Source organism: Cetorhinus maximus, chromosome 4 (genome assembly GCF_964194155.1).
Source record: "Cetorhinus maximus chromosome 4, sCetMax3.hap1.1, whole genome shotgun sequence".
NCBI classification, from domain to species: Eukaryota; Metazoa; Chordata; class Chondrichthyes; order Lamniformes; family Cetorhinidae; genus Cetorhinus; species Cetorhinus maximus.
The window spans coordinates 56497651-56519949 of record NC_135882.1 but is presented as its reverse complement, the minus strand read 5'-3'; the positions used below and the strand labels follow the sequence as shown (position 1 = coordinate 56519949).

The 22299-nt window shown below is 44.2% G+C and overlaps 1 protein-coding gene across 1 annotated transcript in view; it reads right to left on the bottom strand.

Annotated features, from left to right (window-relative positions):
• Positions 1-22299, bottom strand: part of csmd3b (CUB and Sushi multiple domains 3b) — a 2128577-nt gene that overhangs the window by 579806 nt on the left and 1526472 nt on the right. The window contains exons 15-18 of the mRNA XM_078541225.1: positions 19261-19455; positions 17439-17577; positions 16738-16925; positions 16330-16518 (exon numbers count right to left, since the gene is read on the bottom strand). Coding sequence (XP_078397351.1) covers positions 16330-16518; positions 16738-16925; positions 17439-17577; positions 19261-19455 — 711 coding nt within the window. The remainder of the gene's footprint in view (positions 1-16329; positions 16519-16737; positions 16926-17438; positions 17578-19260; positions 19456-22299) is intronic.

The following is a 22299-nucleotide window of genomic DNA, read 5'->3' as shown; positions in this document are numbered from 1 at the left end:
CAGCTGGAGTACTGTGTGCAGTTCTGGTCGCCACATTATAGGAAGGATGTAATTGCACTGGAGGGGGTGCAGAGGAGATTCACCAGGATGTTGCCTGGGATGAAACATTTAAGTCATGAAGAGAATTTGGATAGACTTGAGTTGTTTTTGTTGGAGCAGAGAAGACCAAGGTGCGACCTGATCGAGGTGTACAAGATTATGAGGAGCATGGACAGGGTGGATAGGGAGCAGTTGTTCCCCTTACTTGAAGGGTCAGTTCCCCTTAGTTGAGGGGACATAAGTTCAAGGTGAGGGGCAGGAGGTTTAGGAGGGATGTGAGGAAAAACTTTTTTACCCAGAGGGTGGTGACAGTCTGGAATGCACTGCCAGGTAGGGTGGTGGAGGCGGGTTGCCTCACATCCTTTAAAAAGTACCTGGATGAGCACTTGGCACATCATAACATTCAAGGCTATGGGCCAAGTGCTGGTAAATGGGATTAGGTAGGTAGGTCAGGTGTTTCTCACGTGTTGGTGCAGACTCAATGGGCCAAAGGGCCTCTTCTGCACTGTGTGATTCTGTAATTCTGTAATTTTGTAATGCTTGTGAACATTTACACAATGCAAGTCAATATAACAGTCATTCACCTTTAAAGGACAGAGTTCTGTGATTAATCACTCCATTAAAACATACTCAACTTGTCATACAGCACCTAATTGTGACAATTAAAGTTGGCAACACCTTTTAAACTTACCAGTCAAGAGGTTCCTGATTCACAACAGGCATTCCCCAAAGTTCATGAAGTGACTGACCTGATGTGTTTCATACAGGCTTCAGGAACCCATCCACCTCACTGAAACTCAGGGAAATTCAAAATTGAGGCAGGCATTTAAAAGGCTGAACCTGACGTCATGGACATCGGGTCACCCATCCCCCACCACATTTCCCATGCCAGTCAAAAATGATGGCCGATGGGAACCAGCAACTCCCCCCACCCCTCCCACCGGCTCCATTTTTGACCACCCAATTTGGGTTTGCCCAGCAGTGGGATGGCAAAATCTGACCACTAGTGTTACATTATAGGGAAAAAAAAAACTAGAGTTCTCAATTGTCTACCACTGCTTTGTTCATTGTTTTATCATAAATCAGTGTTCAAGCTGGATTATATAACCTTCCTTGCTCAGACTAAAGATTCACTTCATTCCTGTTTCAAGAATATGCTGTTGAAAACATTGCACTGATTATTCTCCAGGAAACAGAATATTACTAAATATGTTATTGAATGGGAAATTGTTTTGCAAAATGCTCACAGTGATAAAGCCTCTGTGAGCATTCAGTGTTTATGATTCAAAATGAACTTAGTACTCAGTTACTGGCATTTCCACATTAGCAAAATGATCGTGGAATTTTAATTAGAAAATATCTTGGATGGATGCTTCATAATCAAAATGACTGAGGATCTGTTATGTACTATAAATAATTAAAGTAAATAGTACTGTGACTATTATCACAATCCCCTTATCATGATTAAGAACCTAAACGATACTACCTAATGGAAAGTTATGCATACCTCATAGAACTTCACAATACCAATTTCATGTTCTGGCATGAGAAAAAGCTGTGAGCTGAAATAATTGGTAGAATACATATCTCTAAATCCTCACAATGAAAATATATTGTCTTCTACTGTGCAGAGAAAGAAAAAGAAAAAATATTTTAAAAAGGAATACTATTTATATTTTGAATATGTTGGATGCTACTAAATATTATTGTCTGCTTGAACTACAGACATCGATGCACATAATTTATGATTATTTCTTAATGCTACATGTTAGTTTGCATTTAGAACTGTTTTGATGTTAATCTCAAAATTAAACAAAATAATTGGTGGTCAATATGTTACTAACCAAGAAAATATTTGAAGAATTTCTTTTATATTTTCGGTAAAGTATCAGTGTAGACATTTAAATATTTTTTCAAAAAACTCTCAGGTGGAATGAGAAACACAGAAAGAGAAAGCTGGGAGAAAACATATATGGAAGATCCAAAATGTAAAATAAATGTCCAATAAGAATGTTCACAGTAAGTAAAGTAGGAGTTTGAGTACACTTTGATAGTCGATTACTCCATTCTTATTTTTTACAAATTAGGAACAAAATTCAAGTATGTCTGAATTGCCTGAGAGTCACTGCAGAGATTTTCATCTGCCTATGGATTTCTGGTGCTAATAAACATAGACATATTTGTTGATGACGCACCCAAGGCCCTTGACATCATTTCCAAACAGAGTGCTTGCAAACATGGGTTAGCAAAGTCTTTGGGAGCAGAACCTTAAATAAAAACAGGATCTCTAAGCCACCAGAAAAGCAATAGAAGGTAAAAAAAGGTAGGGTATCAATTACAAGGCTCATTTATGTCAACAGAGCATTGCAACATTAATGCCAAAAATATGTTATTTAACAACTTAATCTATAATCAGAAAGGGAAAAAAAACATGCATTCATGCAGCACCTTTCACACCCTCAGGTCATCCTAAAGAAAATCATAGCACTTTATCTTTTTATGTGCAGTTACTGTTGCAATATAAGCAAATGCAGGAACAAGTTTGAAAACAACGGTGTGCTTCAACAGCAATCACATAAATACCCCATTGATCTGTTTTGATGGTGTGGGTTGAGGGGTAAATGTTGTCCAGGATGCCAAGGGAAATCCCCTTGTTCTTCTTCAACAGTCATCAATGAGGTCTTCCATGTCTACCTGACCAGGAAGTGAGGCCTCGGTTTCCAAAAAATAGTATCACCAACAGAGTACCCCACTGAAGTAAGCAGCTGAGTGACCGCCCCCAGTACTCTGCTGAAATGTCAGCTTAAATAATGTGCTCAAATCCTAGAGTGGGTCTTGAACCCATGACTTTTTGGCACAGACTTGAAAATGCTACTAACTTGAGTCAAACTGACACTTCTTATTTGACAAAGAAGGTAATAAGCAGAAGTGCAATATGGATATTGAATGTTGCAACCAATTTATGTACATTGTTCAACGACAATCACTATCTTTTTTTATTGTTCATAACACTTAGAATTACATAGAATACACAACACAGACACAGGCTATTTGGCTCAATTAGTCTATGCCTGTGTTTTGTTCCATTTGAGATTTCTCTCATCCTTCCTCATCTAACTCTTTGAGCACAACCCTCTATTTCTTCCCTCACATACGCTTATCTAGCCTCCCCTTAAATGGATCTAAATTACTTGCCTCAATCACTTCTGTGGTAGCAAGTTCTGTATTCACATCGCTCAAGAACCTCCTTCTGAATTCCCTATTTGATTTCTTGAAGGCTTTCTTACAATGATGGCCTCTAGTTTTGCTCTCCTCTTCATAAAACTCCTATTATGCCCATGCCAATAAAGTATTTCATAATTTTGAAGACCTTCATTAGGGCACGAATCTTTAGAGAAGTCGTAAATGCTCATGAAGGGCACATAAGGTCTATAGAACTGTTAAGTTGTCAAGTTATTTAAATGGCCAGACCTTTAAAAATTGAAAATGACTGACTGCCATATCTGTGAGAGTTGAAAAAAAGTAAAGCAGTTTCAATAGCTATTTGTTGACATAACCCCAACTGCCATCATTATAGCATTATTAATGTTTGACTGCTTTCCATAACCTATCATGATCAGAGTGAGGGGGGATGGGGGGTGAGGGGGGCTGTAAGTTCACAGTTTGAACGACAGCTTAGTGTGATTATTAAAGGATTAGCTGTCTGTGTTGTGGGGTTATAAATACAAATGTTTGTTTGTGTAAAGGATTATGTACTTGAGCAGATTTATATGTATTGAATGGGTTTTCATGACTGAGAGTTTTTATATAGTGAAGTCTATAATAAATGCAGAATTTAGAACATTTTATTTTGTCTCAGCATGGCTCCTGAGGTCTGCCCATGGTGGATACTGGATGAGTTGGCATGGAGGGTGCAAGGGCAAAATGTGGTGTGTGGGAGGCATATGTTGGTAGTAAGTTAGCATAGTGGCTATAAAGGGTCATGGGAGTGGGTGGAGACCATCGGTTGGCATGAGTTGGTATGTATGGGCATAGGGAGTGGGTGGGGGGTCAGAGATGAGGCCTAGAGGGCCGAATGATTAAGAAAACAACTGAGACAAAATACAGGAAACCAAGGCAGACCTTTAAACAGCCCCTGTGGCCACCTGCAATCTGCATCTGGCAGTGCCAGGCCCGACTCCATGCCACACCCATGCCCCCTGAAAGAAGATCCTGCCATTCAGGGCATTTTTTCCTGAGGGGTTGCAATAAGCCAGGAGATTTCCTGACTCTGCACACCTACCTTGGGAATGAAAATCCAGGCTATTTACTCGGTTTCTCTCTCCATGGATGCTGCTAGGCCTGTTGAGCATTTCGAGCATTTCCTGGTTATATTTAACATTTCGGGTATGGTGTTCAAATGTGATTGCAATGCCACGAAAACATACATAAATTAAACAGAACCCCAAAGTGCCAATTTTAACTCACGGTCTCAGACAACTGAGAGTGCAGAGGCACAAGTGAATAGTTAACCACCCAGCTTCCAGAGTCTGAGGCCTATAAAAGTTTAACACCCGGGCTTCATTTATATTTCCCAACTCTGGCTGTCACTGAAGCAGATGAGAACAACATTACCATAGACAGACTGGAGTCAAAATTGGTGCATCGCACATCTGAGCTGGCCACTTTTGTCATTATTGCACCTATTCATTTCTCTCAACAACTTAATGCATCAATTTTACAAAATGTTACAGATGCATTTCCATGAGGATTCTCACATCCATCCACGGCATATAGCACAAGGGCCATGGCAACCCTGGCAAAACAGCTTAAAAAAACTGTTGTAAGTGAGAGAACCCTCATGGAAATCTAAACCCCATTGTTCTCCCAGCTCCATTCCTTGTTTTTGTTAGTTATGAATTTGTGATGTCAGCCACGCACTTATCCGTTTTCCAAAAGTTTACTCATAATCCAAACTTAATCTTCTAATTTAGAAACCAATTTTTAGTGCCGCATGTGTAAGATTGAAGCATCATTAATTCTGTCCCCGTCAGCTCGGACTATTCAAATTGTACAATTAACTTTTGTGCAGTCTCAGTGAAATACTATGATCACTGAACTAGGATGCAGTAATGTCTTCCAGCCATCATGCATGTATTATTAAGGCCAGCAGAGCTCAATGCAGGTGGCACATGTACCTCTGGAATCTTGTATTCAAATTTACTAGAAAGTAGGAAGATGATAAAAGGATTAAAGGATTAAAGGATAAGTATGGCTGGGCCAAATACATTGAGTTCAATTATTCTGAACTTGCACATTAACTTATTAGCAAATACAGCTGATGAAGTTCGTTGACTCAGTCAATGCCTATGCAGTTGCATTACTGGATGGAAAAAAGGAAAACATCCTTTAATATTATTGAAATTTCTCATCCGTATGCAATAGTTTTTTCATTTTTATTTGTCAACGTGTATGGCATTCCTTTTCTTTGGAAAACATGAATGACAAAAGCACTGAAGTAAACAAAAGACATACATTCAATGTCTAAACTGTATTCAACCTGTCCAGATGATAGCTACAAAGATATAAAACTAGGTATAAGCTGTTTAGCATTGGATGCTCAATTATTATTTTCTTGGGGTGGGGTAGGGAAGGATGTCTGCCTTCAGGTTGGCCAAACTAATCAAAATATTGGCCCTGGTATTACTTATCCATTTTTGAAATCAGTGGAACAGCCACAAGATCCTCCAAGAGCTGAATATGCCAATTATAGGATTTGTGATGAGAAAAGAGTCTCCACCTGTTCCAAAAAAGGCCACTGATCTGGAAAGGTGAGGGTGAGACGTCTCTACATTAGAAGTTTACACTTCATTATTCTCAAAGTGACCAAGTCTAGGATTGGAAATCAGTATGTCTGAGTGAGATGGATGAAGTTGGGACCTCCGTCGCGAAGGCTGTCCCAATTGAAATTGTGCTCTGGGCTCCCAAAGATTAGGAGAAAATTAATTTTTAAAAATGCCCCCTCACACAGATGACTACCATGGCCACAATCTGCAACATTGTGAGGGAACCCAGCAACCGCACCCCAGGTCTGCAAATTTCTTCAGCAGGGTAGCACCACAGATATGTCACATTGTTAAGGGACTGCTCCTGGAGATTCCCCCGCCCCCCCTGAACCTGTACACTACAGCAGTCTTAAGGGTGAGGTTCAGTGGTCAGGGAGATCCTCATAGGGATTGCAATCCCACAATCCCAATCAATTCTCTGGTCCATTAACTTTAAATGTATCTTTTTTAATGAATCTGCAATCTGAAAATCATCCTTAAACCATTTAGAAAATTACACTAAAACACATGGGGGGAGAGTTTTCCCCATGTCGAGCGGGCCATGCAGGAGCAGGTGCAGGCCCTATCGCCGCCCGTGATCGGGTCCGCGCAGCCATTTTACACGGGCGGGCCAATTAAGGCCCGCCCAGTGTATTTCTTGATTCCCAAGTATAGCGGAAGTGGGTGGGCGACGGCGGGCGTGCACAGACCGCCGGGCCCAATGGTGACCCAGCGGCCTGTTTAAATGAAGGCCTGGCAGCCTTAACAAGGCTGCTCACAATGGCAGGGAGAAGAGCACAGCAGAGGGCTAGTGTGCATCACACAAATCTGGAGGGTAGGCCATTGGGGCAGGCCAGGCTGGAGGGTAGGTCAGCGGGGCAGTGTGCCCCTCGTTTCTTTGACTAGTGCCTAGCTGCCCTCCTGGAGGAGGTGGCAGCGCGGCGGGAGGTCCTGATTCTGAGGAACAGGAAGCAGAGGCCTCCCCACCTGACCAAACATGCGTGGGAGGAGGTGGCCGAGAGTGTGAGCGCTCATGATGTGATGCGGTGCACATGGGTCCAGTGCCGTAAAAGATTCAACGACCTCCTGCGCTCGGGAAGGGTGCGCACCATGTTGGCTGAGTTTACTTAATGCCGCCGTCACCCTTCACGCCCCCCCCACCGCAAGTCTGGGTATAGTAAGTGCATTGAATCCCTCACAGCATGTTTCCCTCTCTGGGTGTGCCAGCAGATATTGCCCATGCCTAATTCACACTGAGAGGGTTGAGCTAGGATGTGTTTTGATTCCGTAGCATGTGTGACACTGACACCCAGTGTATAGTATGGGGGTGAATGTCAAGGATCTGCACCTAGGCAGAGTGCTGGAACTGGGAATCATGTCAAAGTCAGGGTGCTAACATGCTGGGAGGGGAGCTTCCAGGTGGCGGGGCACCAATCCATCTGCTGGTCTTTGTGCTCCACATGCTTGTGCCTCCTTGCTTAGCAACTTTACACCTTGTGGTGCCACATGTGAAGGAGGCAGCATTTGGGCAAGGTGGTGGTGTGGGGTGGGTCAGCACTGGCTTCTTTGCCTGAGTGTGCGGTAGCTACAGGATGACGAAGAACTGAAGTCCTGCAATGTCCCACTCTGGTTGAGTTGGTAAAGATGCTTTGGGGATTCATGTGCAGGCTGGACTAATCAATGCTCTTCTCTCCTTTTCAGGAGAAGACTGCGCACAATTCCGCAGAGCGGATATTGACTGGCGGAGGCCAGGCTCAGTTGGCGACCCTGGCACCTTTTGAGCAGCAGGCCATGGATCTGGAGTGCCTTCAGGTCCACCGGTGACGGTGAGGCTGGGGTGCCACGGGGTGGTATGTTTGGTGAGCATTCAGGTCACCATGTGTGTCCCAGAAGCCATGGCACTGCTGAATGTTCCATGATTGAAGTTAACAACATAGGTTGACCATTGATTATGGAAGGATGAGCACATAATGATCTGGGGGAGCAGCATGCAAATTGACATTGTCTGCACTGTAAATAACCAAATGTCCTTGTTCTTCCTTTCAGCATCACCGGAGCAAGGCCAGGAGGAGGAGGCAGAGGGGCCACCACTAACACCTGAGGGCCCAGAACAAATGGAATCACCAGCGTCACGCTATCTCTGCCAGGCAGATACCAGCGCAGATACTAGCACCTCGGTGGGAATTAGATCGTCGACTAGTGTCCCGGGGCACAGCAGTGAGGGCATTTCACACTTGCTTGAGGTGCGGGTGGAGACAGAGAGTGCCCATGGCGCCGGCAGTCAGAGGACTGCAGGGGACCAAGCACATGCTCAGTTGGTGGCTGATGATGTGCGTCTGGAGTCGTCTGTGAGGCAGCAGACACTGGAAGTGCAGCAGGGTATGCGGGACGATCTGGCAGAGATACATAAGGCTTTCCGTGGCATGGTGCCCGTGCTTGAGGAGTCCACACGGAGCATCACTGATGCATTGAGCCTCATAGCTGAGCGTCATGCTTCCTCCATGGAGAGAGTGGTGACTCTCGTGGAGAGGCTCCTCCAGGAGAACAATCAGGGCCTCCTGGGGTTGCTCTCAGGCCTGCAAGCCCTCACAGTGGCATTGACCTCAGTTGGCCATTGCCCGTGTGGGAGATCGTTTGGGAACCAAGTATCCCAGCTCGGTGCCCATTCATCTACGGTGAGCAGGGAGGTCTGAAGTGACCTCACATCGGCGAAGCAGCCGCCTGTCATCTCTGCGGGCTCATCTCAGGGCACTCCGGATGAGGGCAGCAGCTTCCCTGCCCTGCTGCCAGTGACCGTGGCATCTAATGAGGCTGCGGCGACTGGGGAGGTGCCAGCTGTGGAACTGGCTGTTCCCTCCCAGGCAGGGCCATCAAAGGCTCCACAGGCCAGAGGACGTCTGCCAAGGTCACTAAGGCCGAGGGGACAGCACCTAGACGTAGCACCCGTGAGCGTAAATTTAAGGCACCTTAGGCACACCATGGGTTTCTCACTGGTGCTTATATGTTGGCCCTTAGTAGTTTATTGAAGACTTGGCGTGATGTCCAACACCTTTTCTTTTGGTTTATGAAGTTACATTTATTCTCTCAATAAATTTTGACATGTTGCCATGCCTCAGGGTGGTTTGTTACTTCTGCAAGTGGACGGAAACCCATTAGGTTATGAGTAAATTGTTTGACATTGAGCTTTATTGACAAGGGCGTTAGTTAATGTTACTATCTTGGCAGATTTAGCACTCAAGTATCAAGTATGGAGCCTGCAGCCCTGGCGTGTGTTGAAAGCCTATCTGTGTTGAGCTAGCTGAAGGTTCTTTAGATCAAAGCCTCCCGGGTGTCGCTGCCGCCCTGGAGTATGCCTAGGTCAGCATCTACCCCCTCAACGTTCTCCTGTGCGTGCTCATCCTCGGACTCACTGCTGGACTCACCGTGTGCAGCCGCAGCCACTGCACCGATGTCTTCCTCGTACACAGTGTCGCCCCTTTCCAGCGCCAGATTGTGTACAGCGCAGCATGCAGCCACTATCAGCGACACACGATCTGGGGGGCACTGGAGAGCGCCCCATGAGTGGTCCAGGTGTCGGAAGCGCATCTTGAGAAGGCCAATGGTTCTCTCTGCCTCAGCCCTTGTGGAGGCATGGCTCCTATTGTACCGCTGCTCAGCTTTTGTTCTTGGATGGCAGAGAGGCGTCACGAGCCACCTTCTGAGGGGATAGCCCTTGTCATCCAGCAGCCATCCACCCAGCCGGGCCAGAGCACTGAAGAGACCCAGTACCTGGGAGTGTCTGAGGATGTGGACATCGTGGGAGCTGCCTGGGTACCTTGCACAGACTTGTAGAATCAGCATCCTGTGATCGCACACTATCTGCACATTCATGGAGTGGAAGCCCTTCCTGTTGACGAAGGCACCGGGCTCACCTGCTGGCGCCTTGATGGCCACACGTTGCGGTCGATTGCACCCAGGATGCGGGGGAAGCCAGCAATGGCCGCAAAGCCTCTGGCTCGCTCTGTCTGGCTGCTCTCGTCTTAGCAGTAGTGGATGAAAGTCAATGCACGTCTGAACAGAGTGTCTGTCACCTGCTTGACACAAATGTGGACAGCTGATTGGGAGACACCGCAAAGATCACCCACCAACCCCTGGAATGAGTCGGAAGCATAAAATTTGAGGGCAGCTGTGGCCTTTAGCGCCACTGACATGCGGTGTCCACCCACACAGTTTGCAGGGCCTATCATCTGACAAATGAAGGCCACTGTCTCCCTTAAAAGATGAAGCCTCTTTCAGCACTGCACCTCAGACATATTGAGGTAGCTGTTTCGCTGCTTGTACACCCTGGCAGCAGGATAGTGGCATCTTCTGCGGCCTCTTCCACCTTGGACTTCCTGTTGGCCTTGCGCCCCTTATGCCTGCGCCTCTCCTCCCAAAGGTGGCTCCCCTGGAGGCTGAATGTGGACTCCTGGCCTCCCCCCACTTCTGGCCCTCCTTTCCTCCTCAGAGGAGGTGCCTCCAGTGGAGAGCACAACTCCCATTCCCAGGCTAAGTGAAGGCTTCTTGAAAGCTGCAGGCCCCAAAAATGACGTTTACTGTAGAGTCCTGACCTGAAGGCTTTTACTCCCGTCCAAGCAGCTGCTATGAGTTTTGAAATATTCCTGCTCACATAGGCAAGTATCAATAACTTTCACACTTAAATACCTGAAAGATAACATTCACGACCCCACTCACCCCTCTTATCCCACCCGTGGATGAGGTTTATACAAATGTCTCCTACCCACCTGCCCATTGCGCCCGTGCAACGCCCTCAAGATTGCACGGGCCTTGAAAAATTGCAATCAATTGCTGCCTTAAGGGTCTTAACTGGGTGATTAATCAATGGTGGGTGCACATCCGAGCGCGTTGTCCATCTAAATATCGCGATGGTGTGCGATACATCGGGACGCTCGCCCGACCTCACCGCGTGTTTTTTTATGCGTCGGCGTGCGCGGCCCACCCCCCGCACGCCAACAGGAAAATTCTGGCTATGGAAAAGAACAATGTTTCAAACGATAAACAAATGACCCTAGGTATAGAAATTGGCATTAAGCTTATCACTAGAGGCATAGGTACAACAGTGACCAGCAATGTTGGGATGCTCAAGCAAAGTGCTGCAGTTGCTGGGAATTTGAACTCAAAACTGAAAATGCTGGAAATACTCAGTGGGTCAGCGCTGAGTGTGATAAAAGGACATTGACCTGAAATGTTAACGCTGTTCTCTCTCCCCAGACGCTGCCAGCCCTACTGAGTACTTACAGCATTTTCTGCTTTTTATTTGGGATAATACTCACTTATCATCGATCTTAAAATTCCTGTTAGAATTTGTAATGCAAATAAAGCTGCAAATTGGACATATAATAATGAAGCACTCCATAACATTAACAAAAATAACTCAAACAAATTTCCATTTGTATACCAAGTAATGAAACAAATAAGAAAAGCAAAGTGATAGTATGAGAAGAGAGTGGCAGTTAACATAAAAGGTAATTCAAAAAGTCTTTCTACATCAGCATGTAAATAGTAAAAGGGTGGTAAATGGAAGAGTGGGGCCGATCGGGGACCTAAAGGGGATTTATGCAGGGGGCATGGCTGAGATACTAAATTCGTATTTTGCATCTGCCTTTTAACAAGGAAGAAGATGCTGCCCAAGTCTTAGGGAAACTGTGTAGCTGTGACACTGGATAGGCTCAACATTGATAAAGAGAAGGTAATAGATAGACTGTCTGTACTTAAAGTTATTAAGTCGTCAGGACTGATACTTTCCTCAAAATCCTTGGATGTAAAGTTTGAAATTACAGAAGCACTGGCCATTATGTTTCACTCCTCCTTAGATATGAGGGTGGTGTCAGGGACTGGAAAATTGAAAATGTTACATCCTTGTTCAAGAAAGGGTGTAAGGATAAGCCCAACTACTACAGGACAGTTAGTTTAACCTCAGTGGTGGAAAGCTTATCGAAACCAAATGAACAGCCACTTGGACAAATTTGGAAAACCAACATGAATTTGTTGAGGGCAAATCATGCTTATAACTTAATTGAGCTTTTTGATGAGGTAACAGAGAAAGTTGATGAGGGTAATGCGGTTGATGTGATGTGCATAGACTTCCAAAAAGCATTTGATAAAGTACCACATAACAGGCTTGTCAGCAAAGTTAGAGCTCGTGGAATAAAAGGGCAGTGGCAGCATGGATGTGAAGTCATCTGAGTGACAGGCAACAGAGTAGTGGAGAATAATTGTTTTTTGGACTGGAGGAAGGTTCATACCAGGGTTTCCCAGGGATCGATGTTATTACCCCTGCTTTTCTTGATATATATTAATGATCTACACTTGGGTGTACACGGCAGAATTTAGAAAACTACGAATGACATAAAACTTGGATTATGAACTTCAAGAGGACATGGACAGACTGGTGGAACGGATGGATAAGTGGTGGTTGAAATTCAATGCAAAGAAGTGTGAAATGGTTAATTTTGGGAAGAAGAATGAAGAGAGACACTTGAATTTAATGCTCCCCCGAACCCCCTACCACACCCCCAAGTAAGTTTAGAGGGTGCCATGTGATGATGCAGGGTGATGCAGTTTGGAGATCTGACCTTTCTCCCACACTGCAGCTTGTGGGCAATCTTCCCACCCAGAGCTAATTAATGTCCACTTAAGCACCTCATCCCAGGGGACTTGCCATGTGGGAAGATCATCCAACAAACCATGTGGAGTTTGCAGCCTCATGGTGGGGGGAAGGACGGTCCCTTGTGTGACTGAGGAACTAAGTAGTAAGAAGGGGGAGGTGCCACTGAGAACCATCCCCCACCCTTTCAACCCACCTCCCCTGTCCTGCCAGCGACCCCCTCCCCTTGAGCCACATCCCACCCTCACTTATCTTTCTCCAGGTTGAAGGCCCTAGTGAATAACCCACAGCAGCCACTGGTCCTGGTGGCACTGCTGGTAATGGAGAGTTGTCAGCCTCTGAATGGTCGGCAGCGGTCGAGGGTGCGATTTCTACTCCACTGGGGGAGTACAGAGATGAAATGTCCCCTGTGGAGCCAGGAGCCTTGGCATCAGGGTTGCTGTTGCCAATAAGTAACTTAACTCCCTTGGGGCTCCTGGAGATCAGATCGGTGGGGGTGCCTTCAGTTTTGGTGGTGGATGTCAGCCTCCCCCGGCACCCTCATTAAGCTCTGCTTTTATAGTCATTCAGTAACTGTGTCAGGAAGCAGTAGGTTATTATAGGGCAATTTCCTGCTGTAATTGAAAAAAAAAGTCCACCAAAGTGGGCCGGTGTATGTGTGTTCATTTCAGCAACAGTATATACACAGAAGTTAAATGACTAACTTTAATCATATTCAATGCTCTGTGAGGTTTAGCTACTATGGAAAAAAGCAATTTACAAACCAAAACAAACACCTCGTCCAGCATTAACTCTGTCCCCCTTCAGAGTGATTAAAGCTTTAAGATTATAGGTGTCAGGTTAGAAAGGAGTTTAATTATTACAATCCTAGGTTCCACTGCCCTACTAGCAGAGATAAATAAGTGGGAGTCAACTTCTGTAAAAACGTGAGCAAACAGGCCACTTAAGGGAGTGACCATTGCCACTGAACCCAAGCAGTGATGTATGACAGACCCAAAATCCTAACAGGCACCTTTAATCGTTATTCCATTTGACGCAAAAGAGCTGCAAGGAGTAATTCTCAATTTCCCAATCTGGGTGGTGAGCCTGATGGCTGGATGAAAATTGGTTGGGTTTTAGATGAAGTGGGTGATCTGCTCTGCCAGGTTACTGCCCAAGTCTTGAACTTTGAAAATTACCCTCCTAGTCCCACGTGACCCACTTACTATCTGTGACATATTACAGGGTGGGGGTCAGGGCAGGGTGAACATTACGGGTGACTGGTGTTGCCTGCTTTCAGTCATCTCCTCCGCTGCTTCTGGATGTTGGGTGGCAAATAGCATCACCAGTTATGTTCCTTCTCCATTAATACTTTCTAGCAAAGCTTACAAGCCTTGGCTTGCAAAATGACCCCTTCCCCATTTTGTAGTACCCAGTTTTGCTAAATAAATAGAAGTGCAAAATACTGCAGATGCTGAAAATCCAAAATAAAAACAGAGAATGCTGAAACACTCAGCAGATCTTGCAGCACCTGTAGAGAGAGGGAGAGAGTTCATGGGATACTTTTCCAAACCTGTTGGAGGGGGGTTTGGAGCTGGAGGGGGAACTGGAGAATCTTGAAAAAAAATGCATGCCAGGCTAGCTCCCCTGAAAAGGTCCCACAACAGGCAGTTTTCCCAAGGTGGGACTGGGTGTGAGGACCGCAACTTGCCCAGCAGCAGTGTAATCCAATTAAGGCCAATGAAGGACCAATTAATCAAAATTTTCATAGCATGATAGCTGCTTGTTGGAGGCAAACAGGGCTTGCTGTGTGTGTGGCTCCTCCCCACATAGGAGGGGAGAACACAATGGGAGGCCACAGCACCATTACCTGAGTTTTCAGACTCATGTTTGAAGGAGTGGAAAGGTCTTATGCAGCAGATCTGAAGGCAAATGCAGTCATTCCCTGAGATGGTTCCGCCCTTTATTTAAAGCATACCATTTCCACTATGAGATGAGTGCCCGCCGACCGAAATACCGCACAATTTCATGCCCGATTGGGTCGGGCGCGCGCCTGCCTGATCAGTGTAAAATTCAGCCGCAAGGGCCTTAAAAGAAGTGGCTGCTCAGATAATAGATGCATTGGTTTGAATTTTCCAAAATTCTCTAGATTCTGCAAAGGTCCCATCAAATTAGAAAATGATGAATGTGACTCCATAGAATAAAAGGGATAGTAGCAACATGGATACAAAATTGGCTGAGTAATAGGAAAGAGCGAGTAATGGATAATAGATATTTTTCGGGCTGGAGGAAGGTTTGTAGTGGAGTTCCCCAAGGGTTGGTATTAGGTCCCTTTTCCTGATATATATTAATGGTCTAGATCTTGGTGTGCAGGGGATAATTTCAAAACTTTCAGATGATACAAAAGTTGGAAGCATTATAAACTGTGAGGAGGACAGTGTGGAACTTCAAAAGGACATAGACAGGTTGGTGGGGTGGGCAGATAGGTGACAGGTGAAGTTCAATATGGAGAAGTGAGAGGTAATCCATTTTGGTAGGAAGAACATGGAGGGACAATATAAAATAAGGGATACAACTCTAAAGAGCATGCAGGAGCAGAGGGACAAAGATGTATATTGTGCACAAGTCATCAAAGATGGCAGGACAGGTGGAGAGGACAGTTAATAAAGTATACAGTATCCTAGGCTTTATTAATGGTGGCACAGAGTACAAGAGCAAGGAGGTTATGCTGAACTTGTATAAGACACTAGTTAGACCTCAGCTGGAGTATTGTGTGCAGTTCTGGGCGCCACACTTTAGGAAGGATGTAAATGCATTGGAGATAGTGCAGAAGAGGTTTACAAAAATGGTTCCAGGGATAAGAAACTTAATTATGAAGATAGATTGGAGAAGTTGGGACTGTTCTCCTTGGAGAGAAGAAGGCTAAGAGAAGATTTGATAGAGGTGATCAAAATCATGAGGGGGCTGGACAGAGTAAATAGGGAGAAACTGTTCCCACTCGCAAAAGGGTTGAGAATGAAAGGGCACAGATTTAAAGTAATTTGTAAAAGAAGCAAATGTGATGTGAGAAAAAAAAACATTTTCACACAGCGAGTGGTTTGAGTCTGGAATGCACTGCCTGGAAGTGTGGTGGAGGCAGGTTCAATTGAGGCATTCAAGAGGGCATTAGATAATTATTTGAATAGAAACAATGTGCAGGGTTATGGGGAAAAGGCAGGAGAATATCACTAAGTCATAATGTTCATTAGTGAGCCAGTGCAGACACGATGGGCCAAACGGCCTCCTTCTGTACCGTAACAATTCTGTGATTCCATCTTGTAGGGCCCTCTTACTCTCTGTCTGCTGTGACAATGCTCTCTTTTCTCAGTGGGGCTGCTGACTGGCCCTCCCTCCAGTTGCTCCAATTGCTGTCCAACGTCCATGTGCTGCGCACCATCCCTAATAGAATGGTGAACGCGTAGGCAGTCTACTGATTGGTTGCCTCCTGTAAAATTGAGCTGGTTGGCACAGTACTGAAACACGCAAGATCAGTCCTGGCATTGGATTCCCAACACCCATGGGAAAATTCAGCCTGATGTTTCAGGTCGGTGACCCTTTGTCATCTGTTTTTATTGATAGGGTGAATACGTGCCTTTGCTTTCCCAATGATATCTTAGGCAAATACTTGTTTTATCTTGGGTAGATTAACAGGATCTCTTTTTCATTGGTTTGCACATCAGGTGGAAGATTGAAAGTAGTAAAATAACGTATAAAGCAAATTGACTTTAGTACCCCCCAAAATATTTAATAGTCCACAATTCGTCCTTGATCAGCACTCAAACAGCAATTTCTAGGCTGTGGTGACTTCAGATAGTTCCTTACCATCACAAGTAGGCAATGGGTGATTCCACCAGTGATTCTTCTCACACATCAGAGGCTCCTCATGGCTCATAGTGTAACCAGATTCACAGCTGAATGCTACAGTGGAACCTATTGAGAAGTCTTGCCCATAACGATAGCCATTCACTGGGATCCCAGGATCCATGCAGGAATACGTATCTACTGTAACGCCTGCAGAAACAGAAAGGGAAATATAAAAGAGTCACAAAAACAAAACTCACACTGCTTATCTAAAACTGAACATTTTGTTTCATTATATTCACAACAGCTGTTTTATACACAGTGGCTGCTTCCGTTGTAACACACTATTAAAAGTTGAGCTCTGATGAAACAAATCTAAATGATGCATAAGCTCAATTAAGATGCTACAAGAAGACAAGGAATACTTACTCTCATAATGAATCTTGAAACCAATATTGGAGCGACTATTATCAGTTGTAAAGAGAAGGTAAAGGTAGTTGGTGCTGCTAAAAAGAAATTGAGGAACTTGTGTGCCATTGAAAGAACCAAGAATTGGGGACAGAAGATTTGGTCCATCATGAATTTCCAGAACATCATAATTGACTTCAGTCTGAAACCTATGGGTTTAGAAATTTAAATTCAAATGCAAATTAATACTAAATGGTCAAACAAGTTTAACTGCTGAAGAATTATAAGTCAATCTCTTATCAGATATCACCGAAGCATACTTAACCAACTATAGAAAACAAATTACTGATCAGGTTTTAGGAAATGATTTGATCATAAATGCTTAATTATTATAAACTGAGAAAAGTAATACAAAATTCATCTGTTTAGCTAAGTAGAACAGTCATCTCGAAACAGTACATGAGTCTAATTCTGCTTTTAATTTTTGGAAAAATATGTATTGATGAGAAAATAACGGGATAGCTGTTTTCTATATGCTGATGTAGATGCAGAACTAAACGTTTTTATTTAAGATATTTGCCAAGATATCAAAACTAAGCACTTTACACTACAACTAGGTTGTGCTATTCAAACCATCCTCAGAAGCATAAAGAATTTGTTTATCAATTAAAATAGTTACTCAAACACATATCAAAATATGAAAGAAAAGATTGTGAGAAGACCTTTCAAATGTTATTTTGATGGAATGTCCTGGTTCAGCTTCAATCACCCACTCACAATTCTGGGAATCTTTATAATATCCAGGCCAGCCTGGTGACAGGATTACTCCATTAGGAGAAGAAAAATGGCCACCACAAGGAGCTAAAAGAAAGGAGTAAATTTACATTTTAACTTATACATACCAATCTCTAGACCAGACAAAGGTGTATGACAGTATCCTATAATAAGGCAACCATTAGCCAAAAATAAGAATACAGTTGATTGAAGAACATCAAAATTACGAGTGGAAACAGTTTGAGTGTCCCATTTTGCATGTCATTAATTCTATTCAGAATGCATAATGGTATAATAAAACAAATCATATGAATATGACAATATTGCAAATAGCCCTTCCCTATTGAAAAATAACCAACTAAAATTAATAAACGTCACTCGGTCAGAAGATGTGGCATAATGTTGTATATCTATTAGAGTTATGTTGCCACCATGAGAGTGAGGGAGTTTTTAAGGATTATAGGAACAGGAGTAGGCTACTCTACCCCTCAAGCCATTCAATTAGGTTATGACTGATCTGCAGTTCAACACAATGTATCTGTCTTTGCCTTCATACTTGTACCCATGGAAAAAAACTAAACAACCTTAGTCTTCAAAATCTCAGTTCCCAGTATCCACAATTTTTGTGGAGAGTGAGTTCCAGAAATCCGCTACCCTTTGTCTAGTAAAATTGCTTCCTGATTTCACCTACAGAGGTGGATGCTGCTGATGCAGCAAGGGGAATGTGAGTGTGCCTCCACTTGCAGTGCCCTTGCAGGGATTGCAGAGAGTTGTGTCTGGCTCTGATGGCCTCCCCACGCCACTGGGAAGCTTCAGGGACTCCACTCCTCTGCCAGTAAATTCCCAATGGCCTGGAGAAACGGTGCTGAATTGGGTCTTCAATTGACCTAATCAGCCACCCACCTCCAGTGGGCAGACATCTAGGTCGCAGTCATTTCCGCTGCTCTGAAACTTTCCCAGCGGCGGGACTGTGTCAGGGAGAGGTCCCTACCTGGTTCCCCAGCATTTTTCCACCCCACCCCTGCTACCCCAACTTGCAACCTGGAGTAAAATTTCACCTTGTGTTTTTGGATGATGTTGTTGAGGGACAGCTTATAGATTAGAAATAGGAGAAATACCTTGATTGGATTACCCCTTAATCTTCTAAACTCAAGGGATTACAAAACAAGTTTATATTTTAATCCTTTAAAATCTGGTAATATTCTGGCGAATCTGCAATGCAACACTTCCAAGGCCAATTTATCTTTCCCGAAGTTCGGTCTCTAAAATCGAATGCAGTGCTCCAGATAGGGTCGAATCAAGGCTCTGTACAATTGAAGCATCACTTCCTCAATTTTGAATTCAACCTCCTTGAAGTAAACGTCAACAGTCCATTAGCTTTGCTGATTACTTTTTTGTACACTGTGCACTGATTCTGAATGATTTCTGTATACGGATCCCTAAATTTCTTCAGCCCTCCACAACTCCTAGTCCCTTATCGTTAAGAAAATATGCAATTTATCTTCCTCAAATACAATTTGGATGTCACACTTCTCTATATTGAATTCCGTTTGCTAGCTGGTTTCGACCTCATGCATGGTCAACGTCTCTTTGTAACTTCCTTCTCACAGCTACACAACACACTGTCCCTCCTTACTTTCCATTCCTTCGTCGAAGTCTTTAATACATATATAGTAACAGCTGAGGCCCCAGTACAGATCCCTACGGAATATCGCTTGTCACATATTTATTGCATGTTGACGTTTATTTTATCAAAGCTTCTGACAGTACCTTCACATTTCGGAATGGGGCCACTCCACATGACCTTTCCATCTTTTAAAACGCACGTTATGGTTTCTGTCCCTTGGGTTTTGATGAAACCTTCTTCACAGAGAACAGATACTGAGCTTCCTAACTGAAAATTGTCACCAAACCTTCGACCATTAATGGGAATGCCAGGATCAGGGCACTCATTGTGTCCAAATGCTATGTAGAGAAAAGAGGGAAATTATATTCAAACTTTCATGTTGCTATTTTGAAAGAAACCTGACTAGTTAAATACGCAAATATTCTGCAATATAGTCAGTTAACTAATCACTTCCCATGAAATCTCAAGATCTATAACATGAAGGGATGGGTGGGGAAGGAGAGGGTTGGGGGAATTTGGAGAATAATGTGGAGGAAAGGGAAAAGGAGGGGGGCAGAGATGAGGAGGGAGAAGATGAGGAGGGGAGAAAGAAGAAGAACTTACATTTAGGTAGCACCATCATTATAGAAATTATCCCAGTGAGACACAAGGGTGGGTGGGGGGTGATTGGATACCAGGGTAAAGAGTCAAATATTAGGATGGATGAGTGAAAGCTTGGTCAAAGAGATGGATTTTTCAGGTGATCTTATAAGAAAAGGAGTTGGAGAAGATATGGGAGGAGTCGTGGTATCGAGTTTGTGATGGGCGCTGAAAATAACAGCTTCAGATTTCCTGATATTTGGCTGGAGCACTTAGCAGTTCATTCATTACTGAATGTCAGTCAAGTTATCCTAAATTAAAGGGGCTAGAGTAGTCAAAAATAGTTGGAGAAAAGCAGAATTGGATGTAAAAATTGTAGAAGTAGATAGAAGGCGATATAGACAACAAAGAGAAATGGGCCAAAGATGGATCCCTGGGAAGAATGTGGAGGTTACATTTTGGGGGAAATTAGGAAAGCCATTGGTTGACATCTTTTGACTCTAAGCAAATAGTTGGATTTTTAAAATTCCTTCATGGGATGTGAGCACTGCTGGAAAGGTCAGCATTTATTGCCCATCCATTATTACCCTTGAGAAGGTGGTGGTGAGCTTCCTTCCTGAACCCCTACAGTCCATATAGTGCAGGGATGCCCACACTACTGTTAGGGAGTTCCAGGATTTTGACCCAACAACAGTGAAGGAACGGTGATATTGCTCTGTTCCAAGTCAGGATGGAATGTGGCTTGTGGTGTTCCCATGCATTCAGTGATGGTAATGCCATTGAATGCCAAGGGGAGATAATGAGATTCTCTCTTGTTGGAGGCGGTCATTGCCTGATACTTGTGTGGCATGAGTGTTACTTGCCACTTATGAGAGCAAGCCTGAATATTGTCCAGGTCTTGCTACATACAGACAAGGACTGCTTCAGTATCTGAGGAGTCAAGAGTGGTACTGAACACTGTGCAATTATCAGCGAACATCCCCACTTCTCACCTTATAATGGAAGGAAGGTCATTGATGAAGCTGCTGGAGGTTTTTTGGACTAGGACACTACCCTGAGGAACTCCTGCAGTGAAATCCTGGGACTGAAATGATTGGCCTCCAACAACCACAACCATCTTTTTTGTGCTAGGTATGGCTTCAATCAGTGGAGATTTTTTTCTCCCAATTCCCATTGACTTCAATTTTGCTTGGACTTCTTGATGCCACACATGGTCAAGTGCTGCCTTGATGTCAAGGGCAGTCACTCTCAGCTCACTTTGTTAGTTCAGCTCTTTTGCCCATATTTATACCAAGGCTGTAATGAAGTCAGGAGCCGAGTAACCGCGATGGAACCTATATGAGTATCGGTGATCATGTTATTTCTGTGTAAGTGCTAGTTGATAGCACTGTTGATGATATCTTCCATCACTTTACTGTTGATTGAGAGAGACCGATGGGGTGGTAATTGGCTGGGTTGGGTTTGTCCTGCTTTTTGTGGACAGGGCACAACTGGACAATTTTGCACATTGTCAGGTAAATGCCAATGTTGCATTTGTACTGGAACAGCTTGATTAGGGGCACCACTAGTTCTGGAGTTCTTCAGTGCTACTCCTGGGATGTTGCCAAGGCCAATAGCCTTTGCTGTATCCAGCACCTTAAGTTTTTTCTTTCTATCATGTGGAGTGAATCAAATTGGCTGAAGGCTAGCATCTGTGATTTTAGGGACCTCAGCAGGAGGTCGAGATGGACCATCTGCTTCGCACTTCTGACTGAAGAAGATTACAAATGTTTCAGCCTTATCTTTTGTACTGATGTGGTGGGCACCCCCATTATTGACAATTGGGATATTTGTGGAGCCTCCTTCTCTGGTGGTGGAGAATGCCAAGGATGGCTGGATGTGGCAGGACTACAGAGCTTTGATCTGATTTGTTGGTTGTGGGATTACTTAGCTCTGTCTATTGCCTGTTGTTTTAACTGTATGGTATTCAAGTAGTCCTGTGTTGTAGCTTCATCAGGTTGACAACTAATTTTTAGGTATGCCTGGTGCTGCTCCTGGCATGCACTCCTGAACTCTTCATTGAACAAGGGTTGACCTCCTGGCATGATGGGCAGGATAGAGTGGGGGATATGCTGGATCATGAGGATACGGATTGTGGTTGAATACAATTCTGCCCCAGCTGATGGCCCATAGTGTCTCATGGATGCCAAGTTTTGAGTTGCTAGATCTGTTTTAAATCTATCCCATTTAGTACAGCAGTGGTGCCACACAACATGATGGACAGTATTCTCAGTGTGAGGATGGGACTTCATCTCCACAAGGACTGTGTGTTGGCCACTTCTATCCATACAATCATGGACAGATGTATCTGCAACAGGTAGAATGTTGAGAATGAGGTCAGGTAGGTTTTTCCCTCTTGTTAGTTTCCTCACCACCTGCCACAGGCCCAGTTTGGTAGGTGTATCCTTCAGGACACTGCCAGCTTAGTCAGTAGTGCTATTGCCGAGCCAGTCTTGGTGGTGAGTATTGATGTCCCTCACCTAGAGTACATTCTGTGCTCTTGCCACCCTCAGTGCTTCTTTCAATTGGTGTTCGACATGGAGAAGTACTGACCAGCTGTGGTG